The sequence below is a fragment of the Alosa sapidissima genome, chromosome 19 (assembly GCF_018492685.1).
Source record: "Alosa sapidissima isolate fAloSap1 chromosome 19, fAloSap1.pri, whole genome shotgun sequence".
Classification (NCBI taxonomy): domain Eukaryota; kingdom Metazoa; phylum Chordata; class Actinopteri; order Clupeiformes; family Clupeidae; genus Alosa; species Alosa sapidissima.
In genome coordinates this window covers 25,576,880-25,595,750 of record NC_055975.1, presented here as the reverse complement: position 1 = coordinate 25,595,750, position 18,871 = coordinate 25,576,880, and the positions used below count along the sequence as shown (strand labels likewise).

Genomic DNA, 18,871 nt, shown 5'->3' with positions numbered 1-18,871 from the left:
TCACAATGCGCATGCACTCACACACCTGACCTTGCACATGTCTTTGTGTGTGTGTGTGTGTGTCTTTCCACATGTTTAGTTGGGTTATTCATTGCTATGCATAGTTACAACCTATCCAAACTCTCGGCGCAGCCCTGTTTCCACTGAATAAGTGAGTGAATGTGTGTGTGTGTGTGTGTGTGTCCACCAGCTGTGTGCCATCATGCGTCTCTGGCAGAGGAAACTGAGCTCTGATCACATTTTAATGCTTCTCTTCCTCCTCCTGGGGATTGGGTTTCTTCTTGTCTTTCTTTCTTTCTTTCTTCTTTCTTTATGTTCTCTTGAAGCATGTAGCGAAGGTGTGTGTGTGTGTGTGTGTAGGTGTGTAGGTTTGATGGATAAGTGCCTTTCATCTCTTACGCTCTGAAGAATAATGACTGTGTGTGGCGGGTTGGAAGGTGAATGCACCTGTTTGGCACAGAGAGGAAATTATGTCATCAGTTGGCACCCCTGTTGCTAGCGGTGCCACTTCCTGTCCGACAGGAGCAGGGAGGGTTTGACACCTGCTGGGCCCTTCCTGCAGGTCCACGGCAACACACACACACGCACACACACAACAATGCCCCAGGCTTCCTGAGCCTCAAAGTGTGGAGCTGGATGCGTACATTCACACTGACTTAGAGTTCTTCCTCTCTGGGCGTGTGAGTGAGTTCACCCTGACGTGTACAGGACTTCCTCCTCGGCGGTGAAAAGGCCACTTGTAAGGGGCCGTGTAAAGGACCTGTGAATTCTCTCAGAATCAGTCCTCTCTGTTTTGATTCCCCCCGACCAGGAAGTGAGGGGTTAGATATATGTGTTTGCTTACAGGATGTGTAAAGTGTCTGATAAGCAGGAGTCAGGAGCTAGGTGTGTGTTTGCCTGTAGAGGTTGTGTGTATGTCTCTGTCATTCACCACTGTTTTGATTCACCCTTAGACACGTGTGTGTTCTTTTAGAGGATGCGAAGAGTCTCTGAGAGTTGTTTCTCAGGAGTCGTGTTTGTTCGCCTGCAAAGGATCTGTGAAGTCGCTGATAATTCCTCATTCCTCTCTCATTCCTAGCCCTCAGGAGTCGGGCGGGGGCTTTACTTGTGGGTTTACCCCGACCTCCAGACGACCTGCCAAATCCTCCCCGTCTCTCTCTCCTCCCCTTTCTTACTGTCGAGAGAGAAAAATAAACATAAAAACAGAATATGACCGATGCGGTTACGCAAGAGTTCCTGGGATGAGCCCTAAATCACATTTCCTGCACAGAGCAATAGGACAGCAATGTTTTTCTGGAATAATTCAACTGCTCAAGACAGCTCACTGGCTTCTGTTCTCTCCATCTCTCTATGCCTCCTTTCTTTCCTCATCTTTCCATCTCTCCTTTCTGTCTTCCCATTCTTAACTCTGTCTCTTGTTCTCTCTCGTTCTCTCTCTCTCTCATCCTCCCATCTCTCTTCCTCTCACCCCTCCTCTTTCTCTCCTTTTCTCTCTCTCTCTCTCTCTCTCTTAATCCTCCCATCTTCCCATCCCTCTTCTCTGTTCTCCCATCCTCTTTCTCTCCCCATCATGTGCTGGAATGCTTTCCATATTTCTCTCTCTCTCTCTCTCTCTCTCTCTGTCTCTCTCTCTCTGTCTCTCTCTCTCTCTCTCTCTCTCCTCTCTCTCTCTCTCTCTCTCTCTCTGTCTCTCTCTCTCTCTCCCCATCCCTCTTCTCTCTTCCTCTCACCCCTCCTCTATGTATCTCTCTCTCTCTCTCTCCTTTTCTTTTCACCTCGCTATTGTGTTTCTCTGCGGCCCTGTCTCATTCTCTGCTCTACTCCCCCAGTGGCAGAGAAGCATCTTGACGCTCTCAGTAGCTCCCTCCCTCTGTTCTCTCCCTCTATTTCCTCCTACATCTCGCTCTTTAACTTTTCCTCTTGCACTATTCCTTTTTTTCTGTTCTCCTCTCTGTTCTCTCCTGTTCTCCTCTCCTCTGCTCTCTCCTTTTCTCCTCTGCTCACTCCTTTTCTCCTCCCTCCTTTTCTCCTTTCTCCTCTCTCTTTTCTCCTCTTTGCTCTCTGCTTACTCTTTTCTCCTCTTCTCCTCTCCTCTCTGCACTCCTTTTCTCCTCTTCTCCTCTCCTCTCTCCTTTTCTCCTCTCTCCTCTCTCCTTTTCTCCTCTCCTCTCTCCTCTCCTCTCTCCTCTTCTCCTCTCTTCTCTCCTCTCTGTTCTCTCCTTTTCTCCTTTTCTCTTCTCTCCTTTTCTCCTCTCTCCTCTCTCCTTTTCTCCTCTCCTCTCTCCTCTCCTCTCTCCTCTTCTCCTCTCTTCTCTCCTCTCTGTTCTCCTCCTTCTCTCCTTTTCCCCTCTCTGTTCTCTCCTTTTCTCCTTTTCTCCTCTCTCCTCTTCTCCTCTCTTCTCTCCTTTTCTCCTCTCTCTTCTCTCCTTTTCTCCTCTCTGTTCTCTCCTTTTCTCCTCTTCTCCTCTCCTCTCTCCTTTTCTCCTCTTCTCCTCTCTGCTCTCCTCTTCTCCTCTCTCCTCTCTCCTCTTCTCCTCTCTGCTCTCCTTTTCTCCTCTCTGTTCTCCTCTCTTCTCTCCTGTTCTCCTCTCTTCTCTCCTGTTCTCCTCTCTGTGGTCTCCACTCCCTCTCTGCTCCCCATGTGCTGGAGAGTGGCAGAACCAAAGCGGCAGCCAGGCGTTCTCAGTAGCGGCCTGTGTTCTCTGCCAGGCGTTCTCAGTAGCGGCCTGTGTTCTCTGCCAGGCGTTCTCAGTAGCGGCCTGTGTTCTCTGCCAGGCGTTCTCAGTAGCGGCCTGTGTTCTCTGCCTCTGAGAGAAGAACAAATAAACAGGCGGCCTAATGACGGAGCTGACGAGGGGAGCCCAAAGGGTTGGGGCGCAGCCTCCTCTCACTTCACAACTCCACTCCACAGCCCAAAGTCAAAGCCTCTCATGTCTCAATTCAAATTGGTTTCAAAGTCAAACATTTAAAGCAACACCAAAGAACTTTTCCTCTGTCGCACGCACTATTTGTTTATCCAGCACCAGCTTTGCAAATAACAATGTCCACAGACAAGGTAGAATATGTTGCACGATTTATGAAAGTATATGTATTGCGACATCAGATGCAAGTCAAATTTGTAGTTTCTTATGTCTCGTTCCATAGAACTACAGATCTGCTACCCGATCCGGCAAACTTACATAGTGCGGTTATAGCTGATAGAGGGCCGCGAAGCGAATGCAGAAAGTGCCGTTTACCCTGTTACGAGTTGATGAACCACTGAAACGATTTTGGAAACATTATTTTAAGGTACAAAAAACTCTTTGGTGTTGCTTTAATTTATTTTGTTCACATGGCAGTTTAGATATAGGGTTGTCGGAGCAGAAAGAACAATGAAACGGCACATTAATTTGTTATTTTCTGGTGTATTTTTTCTGCCCAGACTTATTGCCTCATTGACTCTCTCCACTCCCCTCTTTCCCAGAGTGTTTACTTCCTCATCTCTCTCCACCACAATCTTTTCCTCTCTCTCTCTCTCTCTCTCTCTCTCTCTCTCTCTCTCTCTCTCTCTCTCTCTCTCTCTCTCTCTCTCTTTCTTTCTCTCTCTCTCTCTCTACTCTTCTCTCTACCACTCTCTCTCTTTCCCTATGCTCCTCTCTACCTGTCTCTCTTCTCCTGTCTGTTCCTCCTCCTCTCTCTACCTCCTCTCTCCCTTCTCCCTCTCTCTACCTCCTTCTCTCTCTACTTGTCTCTTTACTCTATTCTTTTATCCTCTCTCTCTTCTCCTCTCTGCCTCCTCTACTCCTCTCTTCTCTTCTCTACTTCTCTCTGCCTCCTCCTCTACTCTTCTCTACTTCTCTCTGCCTCCTCCTCTACTCCTCATCTACTCCTCTTCTCCTCTGCCTCTTCCTCTACTTCTCTCTGCCTCCTCCTCTACTCCTCTCTTCTACTCCTCTCTTCTTTACTCTTCTCTACTCCTCTCTTCTTCTCTTCTCTACTCCTCTCTTCTCTATTCCTCTTCTCTTCTCCTCTCTTCTACTCCTCTCTTCTCTACTCTTCTCTTCTCTACTCCTCTCTTTTCTACTCCTCTACTCCTCTCCTCACTTCTCTACTTCTCTCTGCCTCCTCCTCTACTCCTCTCCTCTCTTCTCTACTCCTCTTCTCTTCTCTACTCCTCTCCTCTCTACTCCTCTCTTCTCCTCTACTCCTCTCCCTATGCTGCCCTCACTCATCCAGCAGCAGGAGTTTGTGAAGTCTGACCCAGGATCAGATCCCAGGCCTGTATCTGGGGCATACCGTTGCCTTATTTGAGCTAGATTTGCCCCAGAGGCAGGTGAGATGTGGAACAGCTCACAGTCCTACTTACCACCATTCACAGAGCTGGAAATCCCTCTGACCAATGGCAGTGAGGCTAACAAGTGCATCATCAGCCAATCACAACAGGCCTGGCAACCTAATGGATCAGTGGCTTAAGAGCACAAAGCCAAGCTTCTCTAGACCATTATCACCAAGCTAGAATCCTCGCTGACCAATAGCTGGGCAGCTGAGTGTTCCCTGAGCTGTTTGGAGTCCTTTGGGGTACTCTCCCTCGCTCTGTCTTGCCCACCGGTGTAAAATAAAGTTCTAGACACACACAACATATTACATAAGAGAGTACATTCAAACACACATACATATATACAGACATAGAAAGGACTGTCCAGTGCCCGCAGGAGGTAAGGGTGTCACGATTTCGATTTTATATCGAAATTGATCGAAATTACATCTCAATCTCGAACTTAAAAGTAGAATCGACAATGCAGCCACACCCCCAATGTCACGTCCAGCATGTATGCCAAGACGCACAAACACACACGCACGTGCTGAACTGCAGCGTCAACACTCCTCTAATTTTAGGCTGCAGCAAGTTAAAATATACATATCAACCTACCGAAATCAAAGCCCCTCTTGCTACTTTGAAATCACCGGTGTGGAAGTATTCGTTCATTCACGTCAATTAAAACTAACTTAGCCTACTCAACTTAACAAGTGAAAAGATGATCTAGTTACAGTCCAAAGTTACTTTAAGGCTTAAAATGCGCATTGATAAGTACATATTCTATGAACACTAACCATGGGTCTCTTCGGAGTGTGCTGAAACAATCAAATTATCATTCTGTGTTGTTTCATTCCACTATGTTCACGTCTCTGTTTTAGCCTAATGTTAGTTCTGTTTACATTACAACCTCGCGGTTGGAACGGATTCAAAATAAAAAGCGGTTTCAAAATAAAAGCCCCCCGAAACAGAAAAGGAACAGGCCAAAAAGAGTAAATAACATATAAGGAATGCATTAATAGTAATATTTAAAAAAAGATCGAAAATCAAATCGAATCGAATCTTGATTTTAAAATCGAAAATTACATCGAATCGAGGATTTGGAGAATCGTGACACCCCTAGTCATTAGCCTACATTCTTTGTGTCTGAACACACCTACAGAGTTCACCTGTTGGGCCGGGTTTACAGACACTGCTCTTGGTATTCTTTTTTAAGATATTATGATTCTGATGATTAATGTGTGTCGATGCCTTAGCTTTATTCATCCATTTCTAAATTGCTTAATGTAGAGATTGGTTGTCCTTGCTGAACTGTAGATAATCAGTCTCATCTGTCGCTTGTCCCTATTTCTACTTGTTTGTCTGTGTGTTTGCGTGTGTGTGTAGAGTCTTTCATTCTGTAGATCTAATGATGAAGGTACCTTTACAGACTGCGTATTTGGAGTGATTACATGACCTCTTGCTGCTCTCTGCAGGCTCTCTGTGTGTGTGTGTGTGTGTGTATGTATCTACTCTCATGAGTAAGGCTGCTTGCTGCTCTCTGCAGACTGTGTGTGTGTGTATGTATCTGCTCTCATGAGTAAGGCTGCTTGCTGCTCTCTGCAGACTGTGTGTGTGTATCTGCTCTCATGAGTAAGGCTGCTTGCTGCTCTCTGCAGACTGTGTGTGTGTATCTGCTCTCATGAGTAAGGCTGCTTGCTGCTCTCTGCAGACTGTGTGTGTGTGTATCTGCTCTCATGAGTAAGGCTGCTTGCTGCTCCCTGCAGGCTGCTCTGTGTATGTGGAATAAGGAAGAGGCCTCTCGCCACTCTCCGGCTGCTGTGTTTGGCTCTCGCGCTTCCTGTGAGCGGAGCTCGCAGCTGGATCGAGTGTGTGTTCAGAGCTCTCGCTTTCCTTGTAAAGTGTATTGGAAGCTTATGAAAGAACATGGCGTGATGGAGGAAGCCATCAAGGCCATCTGTGTGTTTGTGTGTGTGTGCCTATTAAGAAGATGCTTGCGTGGCGTGTGCTTAGATAACTGACTCCAGTTGAGTAATCAGACATCAAGCATGTGAGCATGTGTGTGTCAATAACCTGCAGAGTGAGAGAGAAAAAGACAGAGGATCCTATATCGGCCGTTGTAGTGTGATTAGTATGCGTCCTACCGTCTCCCGTTCCCTGTGTGTTTATGTCTGTGTGTGCTGCCTTCAGTGTTGGGCTGGTGTGCCTCTGAGTGAGAATGAGAGAGTGTGTGTGTTGGTGGAATACATGGAAGTTTCCTCAAGAGATATTTCTCTCTGGCTCTCTCTCCCCCTCTCACACTCACTGCACCCCCCCCTTCTCCATGCTTTCTTCTCAAGCTTCTCTCTGGTGTAAACACAGATACATATTTAGAACCCAGCCCTGTACATTTTTAACGTGATGCGTGTTTGTTTGGACAGGTTTTTCAGGGAATGTGTTTCAGGATGTGTGTGTGTGTGTGTGTGTGTGTGTGTGTGTGCGCGCCTCCCCACCTCCCCTTCTCTCCACCCCAAGGCCACATTGTTCTTGTTGACTGTTCCTTCTTAATGTCATTTGTGCTTTTTGTTTTCCATTTGTCCGGGATGGTATTCGCCATTTGTGAAGCAATTTTTTATTAAAGTGGTGGATTTCATTCCTGTTATTTTTATTCATTATGCATAGTTTTTGTGCTGGTCTTGGCCTGCTGGAAGCCATTACTGTTGTCTTTTCCCATCTACTTCTGCTGTGCTTACCTCCCTCACTGTCAGATACTCCTCTGCTTTTGTTTTGCTTCTCTGGCATTCCAAATTCACAACGGATGGAGAGGATCTCTTTCCTGTGATGTTTGGATAGAATCTTGTGGTTGACTTGACTGATCTGTGTGTGTGTGTGTGTGTGTGTCTTTACGGCCCTCAGGGACATCAAGCCAGACAACATTCTTCTGGACGTGAACGGACACATCCGCCTGGCAGACTTCGGCTCCTGCCTCAAACTAATGGAGGATGGCACGGTGAGGATCACACACACACACACACATATATACACACACACATACACACACACACACACAAACACACACATATATACACATACACACACACACACACACACACACACATACACATACACACACATATATACACAGACACACATGCTTGCACGCTTGCACTCGCTTTGACCAAACACATCTACATATTCTAAGACCGAGCTATGCATTGGAATAACATTGATTCAGATTCATTGATTCATTGATTCTCTTCAACTGGTGAGGCCATAGGAAGAGGTCACAGGTTCAACTCCACAGTCAGGCGATAACCAATGAAATGGCGTCTTCTAATGATTCAAATGACGTCTGCTTAAATGATTGGTTGTATGAAGCAATAAATCACAAAAAGCCGGGTTAACACCCCTGCTACGATGTGGAAATTCCCCTTTTTCTACGAGCAGATCTTACCCCTGGTGTACTGCCCTGGTTCTTTTCTTTATGTCCCTTCCCTCCTGCCATAGGGAGGCTGCACACACAGCAGCCCTGCCTAGCGTGCCGACCACAGGCTTCCCCACCTTCCTATTTAAAGGCATGGCTTCCTGTTGACGGGGTCAGACCAGGCCACAGGGATGTGTGCTCTGCTGAAGACGAGAAGAGAGGAAAAGGGAGATGGGGGAGACGGGGGGGGGGGGGGGGGGGGACATCGTGTAAGCGTGTGAAAACGTGCGCTATTTGTGAACGCCTGGGAACAAGCCTAATTGCACAGCAGGCACACAAAGGTGATGACCTCAGAGAGAGAGAGAGAGGGAGCGCACATAAACCCACAGGAAGGAGAGAGAGAGGGAGAGAGAGGCTGCATGAACATTCCCAGAGTGCAGGAACGGCCCCTCACAGACCCAGTAGCCTACGGTCTTCACTCTCAGTGCTACAAACTCGCTGCCATCATGCAATTCCAACTCTACCGTCATACGGTTCAGACTCTCTCTGCCGTCATACGGTTCAGACTCTCTCTGCCGTCATACGGTTCAGACTCTCTCTGCCGTCATACGGTTCAGACTCTCTGCCGTCGGTACAGGTTCTGCCACCATACGTTTCAGAGTCTCCGTATGATTGTACCGTTCGCACTCTCCCTGACGTCACGTGGCTGCAACTCTCTGTGACCCTGCAGCAGGGGGGGACGTATTTCACAGCCCCTGAGCTGAGCAGCTGATTAGCATTTAGCATAAGCGGTTGTAAATTTGAAGAGTGCGACGTGGGAGAAGGGATGGACGTGTTTATTTGCAGATGGCGTGTTGCTAAGTGCTCGGAAGCCAGCTTGAGTTATCGCTTGGATGCAGCCTCTCCTTTTTGGCAGGTCATAAACAGATCTCATCAGGATATTCTCAACCTCCACCCCCCCAACCTCATCATCACCCCTTCGCCTCCAAGTTTAGTATGTCAGCTTGCGGGAGTTTGTGTGTGTGTCTGAAGTGCAGCTGCACACATCTGTTCCAAGAGCCTATCCAGTCACATTCCATCCCCTAAGAACACGCACACACACACAAATATACACACGCATACACACTCCCATACAGTGCACTGCACACCAATGTGAATGCTCACACGCACACGCATGTAAGCACAAGCAGAACAGTAACAGACGCACACATAGTGCTCTTACAGTGCACACATGCACGCTAATGTGAATACTAGTAGGCACGCACACACACACACATATGCACTCAAATGTGCGTACAGACACTTTTACTACATGCGCTGCTGCAGCCTCGGAGAGGAAATGCGTTCATTGCTCACTGTACTGATCAGCAAATAGGACAGGACATCTAGTACGTAGTACAGTACTTGTGCTCTTCCCTTGCCCTGTAAAGCTGTTGTCCAACTTGCATAATGAGGTACAGTAAAAGCATTGGACTAACCAAAGATCCTTAATATCAACCGTCTCTGGACTAACCATTCAGGCGTGCGTCTTTTCCTTTTCAATTAATGTCTCAAACAAGTTTGTTTGAAAAATTGATATTGTTTTGTCACAAATAGTTATTTTGCCTGTATTGGCTACAAGTTGTTGAATATAATTAACACTGAATGGTCCCTTCCTGTCTAAATGTTGCTTAACTCTAAGGTTATGAGTCTGACTACCACCACTGACACCATGTTCTATGTTGTACTCACTCAAAAAAAACAGTTTCCTTACGGGGACAATAAAGTAAAGTACCTAAGTACCTACCAGACAGCACATTCTGTGATTATTGATTACCGGTAACTTACCCTCTGGGGGAGGTGCTTAATATAGCTCCCCTTGAGCAACGCTGACTCTCTGGTTTTAGGGAGTCTCATCCAATAACATCAGAGAGGTTTTAGTTCTGTCCCATATTCAGCAACTACCTCAAGGCATGAGCATAGATTTCAAATCAGTTGGTAATCTGGTTAATTGAAATGTAATCATGTTAGAATTGAAATGTAATCATGTTAGGTTAAGGCTGGAACTTGGGCACGTACGCACGCACGAGCGTCATGTCATGTCAATTCATCATCTCTCCAGTCGCATAACACACTTCACTTCTCATCAAGGGGCTATTTAAAGACTTAGTAGGCGTGTTATAATCTGCCAGCAGCCTCAGGGTGTGTGTGTGTGTGTGACAGTGTATGTGTGTCCCTGGCCCCTCTCCTCTCTGCTTTGGGAACTGTCACTGCTTGAGCAATGCTGATTTGAGTGATGGACCATAACTAAGACTCCAGCCTGACTCTTTCTTTCTCTCTCTTCCTCCCCCTCTCCTTCCCCCTCTCTCTCTCTCTCTCTCTCTCTCTCTCTCTCTCTCTCTCTCTCTCTCTCTCTCTCTCTCTCTCTCTCCTCTCTCCCCCTCCCCTGCCCTCTCTCACCACCTCTGTCTCCTTCCCTTCTTTCTTATATCTTTTTTTACTCTGTCCCTCTTTCTCCCTGTTTTTCTCCCTGTCCCTTGATCTCTCTCTCCTTGATGACTCCACCCCCCCCCCCCCCCCTTCTCCAGGTGCAGTCGTCTGTGGCGGTGGGCACCCCCGACTACATCTCCCCAGAGATCCTGCAGGCCATGGAGGAGGGGAAGGGGCGCTATGGGCCCGAGTGTGACTGGTGGTCACTGGGCGTCTGCATGTACGAGATGCTCTACGGGGAGACCCCTTTCTATGCAGAGTCCCTCGTGGAGACCTACGGCAAGATCATGAACCACAAGGTGAGTGACCCCCCACCCCCAACCCACCACCCCCCTTTTTAAGTGCTGTTGTATTCTTTTAGTATCGTTGAATTCTTTTAGCATCCAAATGGGGCAGCCGTGGCCTACTGGTTAGGGCATCGGGCTTGTAACCGAAGGGTTGCCGGTTCGATCCCCGACCAGTAGGAAAAATGTGGGTGGGGGAAGTGGTTGAGCACTGCTTTCTCACATCCACGGCTGAAGTGCCCTTGAGCAAGGCACCTAACCCCTCACTGCTCCCCGAGCGCCGCTGTTGATGCAGGCAGCTCACTGCACCGGATTAGTGTGTGCTTCACCTCAATGTGTGTTCACTGTCTGCTGTGTGTTTCACTAATTCAGGGATTGGGATAAACGGTCCTAGGGTCCTGCTGAAGTATGGGGTGGTGGTAGCGTAGTGGCTAAGGAGCTGGGCTAGCATGCAGTAGTGTAGTGGCTAAGGAGCTGGGCTAGCATGCAGTAGTAGTGTAGTGGCTAAGGAGCTGGGCTAGCGTGCAGAAGTAGTGTAGTGGCTAAGGAGCTGGGCTAGCGTGCAGAAGTAGTGTAGTGGCTAAGGAGCTGGGCTAGCATGCTGGTGGGTTGTGGGTTCAATTTCTGGTTTCCACAGCTGTGCCTATGAGCAAGGCACTTAACCCTGAGTTGCTCCGGGGACAGTGGCCCTTGTAATGTAATTGACACATGTAACATGTGACACTTGTGTGGATGAAAGGGTCTGCTAAATGAATAAATGGAAATGCTGAGGAGTGGAGTAGTTCCCTTCCAGTCAGGTCAAAACGTAGAGCTGTGATTGGTGGGGACTCGGGAGTCATCGGCATGACGCGTGGTCTGCTCGGAGACGAACACAGAATGAGATCAGTCTCTCTGTTTTCTCTCTAACTGCTGATGAACACAGAATGAGATCAGTCTCTCTGTTTTCTCTCTAACTGCTGATGCTTTTGTTTCTTTTTAAACTATGTGTGACGACGAGGATTTCTGTCCCTTTATCTAAAGTTAATTAGAGCCTTACGGCCTCTAACCAGCAGAGTGATTACCCCCCACACAAATAAACCCATGCAGAACCCAAGCTGCTCTGTGAGATGTCTGTTAATTGCCCATGTCTAATTTAAAACCCCTCAGTCTCAGAGCGCCTCAGACCACAGCACGTCTCAGGAGTCCTCGCAGTCTCCTGCCTTTTGCCTTTACAATGTCCTCTGAAAAGAGACAACTTCAGATCCAGGCCACTCTTTCTCTGCTTCCTGCGTCGCTATGACGCTTGCCATTCCTATTGGGGGCAGATTTGTTATTTAGACAGATAATGTGCACAAACTGTAGATCGAAAATAAATAAGTAATAATAATAATAATAATACATTTTATTTATAAAGCATATTTATATTTATATAGTGTTGGTAGAGCAACTAGACTGACTGACTAAGCATCAGTAAGGAGACTAGTAGTTTGAATATGGGTAATGGTGTTGGCCACTTTCTTAGAGAGCACATGGTGTTAAAATACAAATGTGACTGGTGAAGAGAAAACTGTAAGAAAATGGTTAGATAGTACTCTAGTCTATCTATACTCTTAGATTAAGAGCATTTGAATTGGGGCATACAGAGAGGAGAAGGCAGGAGGTCACACACACACACACACACACACACACACACACACACACACACACACACATATATATACATATACATACACACACACACACACACACTGGCCTACATACAAACTCATCTAAGTGGAACACATCTGCAGATGCACAGCTGATTTGACCCAGAAGCAAAAACAGACACTGCAGCATCACTGGCCTCACAGGCTGAGGATCACAGGACAGGGATGGATGAATGGATAGATAGATAGATGGATGGATGGAGGGATGGATGGAGGGATGGATAAAGACCATTATTGCACAGTGTGGTGGTAGAGCTGTCTCACCCATGACCGACCATCAAAACCATGAAACGTCCTGTTCATATGAAGTTCCTATAACCTGGTAGCGTCACTGGATTCACAGGCATGAGAATCTCTGGACTATCTAATGAATAGATGAGCTCATGTTTGTGACCGTAGCGGGTGAAGCTGTTCAACACGGCGTAAGGGTGTTCCTATAACCAGAAAGTAATAAGTAAAGCAAGCTCATTATAAATCTGTCATCTCAGGCACTTTTGTTTACAAATTGCATTCATTTATAAATCAGTTCATAAATCAGGTGTTTTTTTGTTTTTTTTTTAAGTTCTGTTTTTGGAAGGAGAATATTATAGTAAAGGTTTATATGTTTGTCATTAAATCTGTTGGCTCTCAGTGCCACACCTCTGATGTGTGTGTGTGTGTGTGTGTGTGTGTGTGTGTGTGCGTGCGCTGTCTCCCTCCAGGAGCGGTTCCAGTTCCCAGCGCAGTCGGAGGCGTCTGAGGACGCCAAGGACCTGATCCGGCGGCTGATCTGCAGCCGAGAGCATCGTCTGGGCCAGAACGGCCTGCAGGACTTCAAGCAGCACCCTTTCTTCACAGGCATCGACTGGGACAACATCCGCAACTGTGAGGCCCCCTACATCCCCGAGGTCAGCAGCCCGTCCGACACATCCAACTTCGATGTGGAGGACGACTGCCTCAAGAACACGGTGAGTGTGTGTGTGTGTGTTCGAGGCTGAGACTGAAATTAATTGAGGGAAATACACTGACCAGTGCAACTGCGGTGTGTGTCGACATGAACATTGTGTACATCTGAGGAATATAGCCTTCAGATATATTATTGCAGCTGATCGTTAGACATAGATATAAGTGAAGGTAGTACAGTGTTGTTTATTTTCTGTTTGTTTATTGTTGTTTGCCCCCTGCAGGAGACCATGCCCCCTCCCTCTCATACCGCCTTCTCTGGACACCACCTTCCTTTTGTGGGTTTCACCTACACCAGCAACTGGTGAGCCCCTCACACACACGCAAACACATTTACACACACAGACAGACAGACAGACATTTACATCCGGAGACAGGCAGACAGATGCAGGCAGGCTCACTCACAGACAGACAGACAGACAGACTCACACTCAGACAGACAGACTCACGGACGGACGGACTCACTCACTCACTCACTCACTCATATGGCAGACAGCTGGAGGCAGTTGATGTACACTCACATAAACATTCATTAATGCACATACGTGTACTCACACACACACGTGTGTACACACACAAAAACTGTCGAGATGGATAGGGCAGTGAAGCGAGACAGGATGTGATGCTTTAGAGAGCACTCAGTCGACAGACAGTAAAGACCGCTCTTGGAGGAAGGAGAGAGTGGATATTGAGAGAGAGAGAGAGAGAGAGAGTGTGTGTGTGATCTATTTGGAACTGCCTTCTTTGATGTAGTCACCTCCATGTTCACTGAACTTTAGCTTCCCTGTGTATGATGGTGTGTATGTATGCGTGTGTGATGGTTGGAAGGACTAGAGACCTCAAAATGCAATAAGGTCTCTTACACGCACACACACACACACACACACACACACACGTTAAGCATTAGTTTGCACAAATAAAAACACGTTAAAGCATTGAGTGCTCCGGTCCTGCTCCTTGGCTCTTGTTAGACCTTGGATCTCCCTTTTTGACTCACTGCTATTGTCTCTGTTAGTGTAACGCCACATCCTCTAACCTGTATGTGACCCCTCACCTTCTACCTCATGACCCCTGACCCCGTGTCCTCTTCCCCCAGCTCGCTGTCGGACCGCGGCTGTCTGCGTGAGTGGGGGGGCCCGGGCCCGATGGACGTCGGGGTGCAGCGCAGCCTGGAGGAGAGCCTGGCGGTGGAGGCCTACGAGCGACGGCTGCGCAGGCTGGAGCAGGAGAAGCTCGAGCTCAGCCGCAAACTGCAAGGTACAGACCTCCGCACGCGGCCGGCGACGCCACGCTGACCGACAAAATGAAATAGAATGTATTGAAGTGAATGGGGCAATTTCCCCTTGAATTTCGTCTTGAATTTCCGCTTGGCTTGAATTTGCCCTTGGGGATCAATAATGTATCTATCTATCTATCTATCTATCTATGCATACGGCAAGTGGATTGACAGCCGTCGCATCGCTCTACTCCGCCCCTTTCTATTTTTCAGGGCGATTTTGATGTGTCATAATAGAAAACAGCTGTTTGGTCAGTGTATCTCCACTGAATCGATGGGTGATCGTGTCGCTAGTAATGTGTGTAGTTAAGCGATTAGCAGAATTCCACCGTCGCGTTTGACTGTCGCATCGCCGGCCCTGTGTGGTGGGCTTAGCGCTAATCAGCCGGGGACGAGACATCACAGCGCGCCGCAGGGCATCTGGTAGAGGGAACAAGGGTGGGAGAGGGCAGATATGGAGTAGAGGGTTGGTAGTGCAGTAGTCTTATTGTTATGTTGTTATCAGTTGAAGCCTCAATACTGTTGTTGTATCCCCTCTGTTCCTCCTTCTCATCTTCATCATCTTCCTCCTCATCTTCCTCCTCCTCTTCTTCTTCCTCTTCTTCTTCTTCTTCCTCTTCTTCTTCTTCTTCCTTCTCCTCCTCCTCCTCTTCCTCCTCTTCCTCCTCCTCTTCTTCTTCTTCTTCTTCCTCCTCCTCCTCCTCCTCCTCCTCCTCCTCCAGAGGCCACTAAGACGGTGCAGGCCCTGCAGTACTCTAGTGGAGACGGACCCGTCAGCACCACCAAGGAGTTTGAGATCCGCGGCCTCAAGGAGGAGATCGAGAGCTTGAGGAAACAGATTGCAGGTACACACACACACACACACACACACACACACACACACACACACACACACACACACACACACACACACACACACACACACACACACACATATTCGTTTTAACATGTATACCAGGGGATTCATTTGGGTTCTTCCTTTATACAAGGATAGTTTAAAAATGTTCAGCTGTTACATACTTTGAAGTTACAATTGTAACCTTACAATTGTATACAGTATGTTGTCACACTATACCTGATTGTTGATGCGTTGGTTGGTTGGATGGTTGTTTTGTTCAAGGTCAGCTGTTGATTGGCTTGGTAATTGTGATGTCAGACTGTACTCAGTCTCTGATTGGCTGATTGCTGTGCTCGGCCCCTGATTGGCCGGTTGTGGTGTTTGTTGTCTTCAGACTCGGGTCACTTGGAGCAGCAGTTGGAGCAGGCCGGCGCGGCGAGGCGGGACCTGGAGGAGTCGTCCCAGCGTCTGCGCTCACTCGAGAAGCAGATCAAGAGCATCAAACAGGAGAGGGACGACATACAGAAGGTCAAGACTCACTGTGTGTGTGTGTGTGTGTGTGTGTGTGTGCGCATGTGTGGTGTGTACACATTGTGTTTTTATGTGCAGTCTGTGCGTACGTGTGTTGTGTTGTGTTGTGCGTGCGTGTGTCTGTGTGTGTGTGTGTGTGTGTGTCTGTGTAAAATAGAAAAGAAAAGGTGTTGCTCTTTCCAGTCCCTACAGTACAGTCTTTACCTCTGATGAACTTTAAGTTCTGGGAAGATGCAAATGAGACCTCTTCAAATGTAATGAAGTCCATGGAGCTGTTATTGGTGTATTTACTGCTGCTCTGGCCCTCCTGCCTGCCTGCCTGCTGTTATTAATGCCACTCAGAAAGGGCCAATACGGGAATCACCAGCAATCTGGAATGATGAATATTAATAAGCACCCCAACCTACAGTGGGTACACTTACTGGCAAAGCGGAAGAGGAGTATAAAAACTATTTTGTTTATGAAAGTGATTAGTTTAACCTAACACAAACAACCCCTATACAGGCTAAATATGCTATCTTGCTGGTATGTGAAAAGTGTGTGTGTGTGTGTGTTTTTTAGATGTGGATATCTACCTGCATATTTGCCTGTGTGTGTATGTGTGTACATTATATATTGTATATATATTTATATTAAGTGTGTGTGTGTGTGTGTGTATGTATATGTGTGTTCATTATATATTACATATATATTTATATATGTATTGTGTGTGCGTGTGTGTGTGTTCAGGAGCTGGCGGAGCAGAGTGAGCGTGTGAAGTCTCAGGGTAAGGACCTGAAAGAGGCGCACAGCCAGAGGAAGCTGGCCATGCAGGAGTTCTCGGAGATGAGCGAGAAGCTGACCGACCTGCGCTCCACCAAGCAGCGCCTGGCCCGCCAGCTCCGCGACAAGGAGGAGGAGATGGAGGCCCTGGGGCAGAAGATGGAGGCCATCCGCCAGGACGTACGCAAGACCGAGAGGGCCAAGAAGGAGGTGGGAGAAGTGATGTGGTGTTTGGCCACAGTGCCCTTTTGCTCTGATTGCGGGCGAATGACTAGCAGTGTTGTGGTGAGCCACTGGTGTGTGGTGAGCGACTAATTCACCACTAATTCACTAATTCATCCCCTCACTCTCCACCTCAAGCTGGTGTGTGGTGAGCGATCTGGCGCATTCCCAGGTGGACAGAGTGCTACCCATTGGTGGTGGTTAGTGAGGTCCGCCCTTCACTGTAAAACGTATTGGGTGCGCTAATATAAATTTTGTTCTGATTGCAAGTGAATGACTCCCGAGTGTTTTACCGGCTGATTGTAGGGGAATGCTTAACTGTGTTTGTAAAGACTTGTTTTAAAAGGGCGTGCCTGTGGATATCTTCTTGTGTTTTATTTGATTGTTTGTTTAACAATCAATTTGTGGGTGTGTGTGTGTGTGTGTGTCAGCTGGAAGCACAGGCTGAGGAGCAGGCTGCGGAGGCCCAGAAGGAGAAGAAACTGAGAGAACGAAGCGAACAGTACAGCAGACAGCTAGAGGAGGAGCTGGAGATGATGAAGGTACACACTCACACACACACACACAAACACACCCATACACTCACACACACACACTCACACACACACACAGAGTGTATTGAAAATGTCTGGATGAGCTTGACGAGTGTGTGTGTGTGTGTCTGTGTGTGTGTGTGTGGAGCAGCAGAAGCAGATGGGTCGCACTCCGAGCGTGTCGTCGTCGGCCCCCGAGCAGCAGCAGGAGCTGGGCCGTCTCCGTGGCGACCTTGAGAAGCAGACGGTCCTGCACGAGGAAGAGTTGGTGCGTCGCGAGGCGCAGTACACCAGCGAGCTGAAGAACCTGAAGAAGGAGCTGCACGATGCTGATGCCCAGCAGGTGGCGCTCAGCAAGGAGATCCTGGTGCTCAAAGACAAGCTGGAGAAGACGCGCCGAGAAAGGTCAGACACAGTAGACACGTCGTCACGCACATCAGGGGCACTTGGACACATTAATGTACAGTATGTGTACACTGATATGAAGGAATTTACACATAGCACTGTACACTTCAGTATAACAGCACTATACACAATATATATATGTATGTATGTATGTATGTGTGTGTGTGTGTAATATATATATATATATATATATATATATATATATATATATATATATATGAGTAAAGTGTAATTGAAACGGTAAACTTCAGCAACGTAAACTGTGTCGCCACGTCTGTAAAGTTGTTGTCAGCGACAAAGACCGAGAATGACCAGATTCTGATTCTGGCCAGATGTGATTCTGTTTCTCAACTTCACCCTCTAGTGACCTTGTGTACCTTGAGTGTAATGCCCACTGTTGGTTTACTACAGTAAGCGGTAGCTTTATGGCAGAGGTTAGCCAATCATGACACAGGGTTTTATTAGCATCTCTGATGCTAATGAAAACAGTGTTATGTGAGTGTGGTGACCCTTAGCTCACCTGAGACCTGCGCTACTAATAAACACACACACATTGTGTTTTATTATGGGGGTTTTATAGAGGAATGCCATTAAGGCTTGTATGATTTGGTATCAAAAGGGTGCTTGTATGATTTGTTGATGAAGGGTGTGTGTGTATATAAGGTGTCTCATTGCTCTGTCAGTGTATTTACGTACTGTGTGTGTGTGTGTGTGTAACTGTCCATCGGTGTGTGTGTCCTGTAGCCAAAGTGAGCGTGAGGAGTTTGAAACGGACTACAAGCAGAAGTATGAGAGGGAAAGGGTCCTGCTCACCGAGGACAACAAGAAGCTCTCCAGCGAACTCGACAAGGTAAGACAACAACAAAACACACACACACTTATACACACCTTCAGCAACTGTATTGTGTATGTGTGTGTGAATGAGAGCTCTCAGCTGCAGCACTCTGTGCAGATGTGTGTGCGCGCGTGCGCGCGCACCCTTTTACAGCCATTTTCCACTCTGAGGTTGAGAGCACACAGACTCTTTGTGTGTGTGTGTCTGTGTGTGTGTGCAGACAGACTCTTGAAGTGTGTGTGTGTGTGTGTGTACAGACAGGCTCTAATGGTGTTCTCATTGTTTCTGCGGAGTGTCTGTGTTGCCTTGATGTGTCCAGCAGTCCAAGACACACACACACACACACACACACACACACACACACACACACACACACACAGAATACACACAGA

At 47.5% G+C, this 18,871-nt stretch overlaps 1 protein-coding gene across 1 annotated transcript in view; it reads left to right on the top strand.

The window, feature by feature from the left end:
* cdc42bpaa (CDC42 binding protein kinase alpha (DMPK-like) a) overlaps nucleotides 1-18,871 on the top strand; it is a 94,623-nt gene that overhangs the window by 36,001 nt on the left and 39,751 nt on the right. Inside the window, exons 6-16 of the mRNA XM_042071572.1 lie at nucleotides 7,190-7,283; nucleotides 10,265-10,465; nucleotides 12,837-13,082; nucleotides 13,302-13,381; nucleotides 14,174-14,334; nucleotides 15,076-15,198; nucleotides 15,586-15,719; nucleotides 16,452-16,694; nucleotides 17,138-17,248; nucleotides 17,391-17,644; nucleotides 18,389-18,494. Coding sequence (XP_041927506.1) covers nucleotides 7,190-7,283; nucleotides 10,265-10,465; nucleotides 12,837-13,082; nucleotides 13,302-13,381; nucleotides 14,174-14,334; nucleotides 15,076-15,198; nucleotides 15,586-15,719; nucleotides 16,452-16,694; nucleotides 17,138-17,248; nucleotides 17,391-17,644; nucleotides 18,389-18,494 — 1,753 coding nt within the window. The remainder of the gene's footprint in view (nucleotides 1-7,189; nucleotides 7,284-10,264; nucleotides 10,466-12,836; nucleotides 13,083-13,301; nucleotides 13,382-14,173; nucleotides 14,335-15,075; nucleotides 15,199-15,585; nucleotides 15,720-16,451; nucleotides 16,695-17,137; nucleotides 17,249-17,390; nucleotides 17,645-18,388; nucleotides 18,495-18,871) is intronic.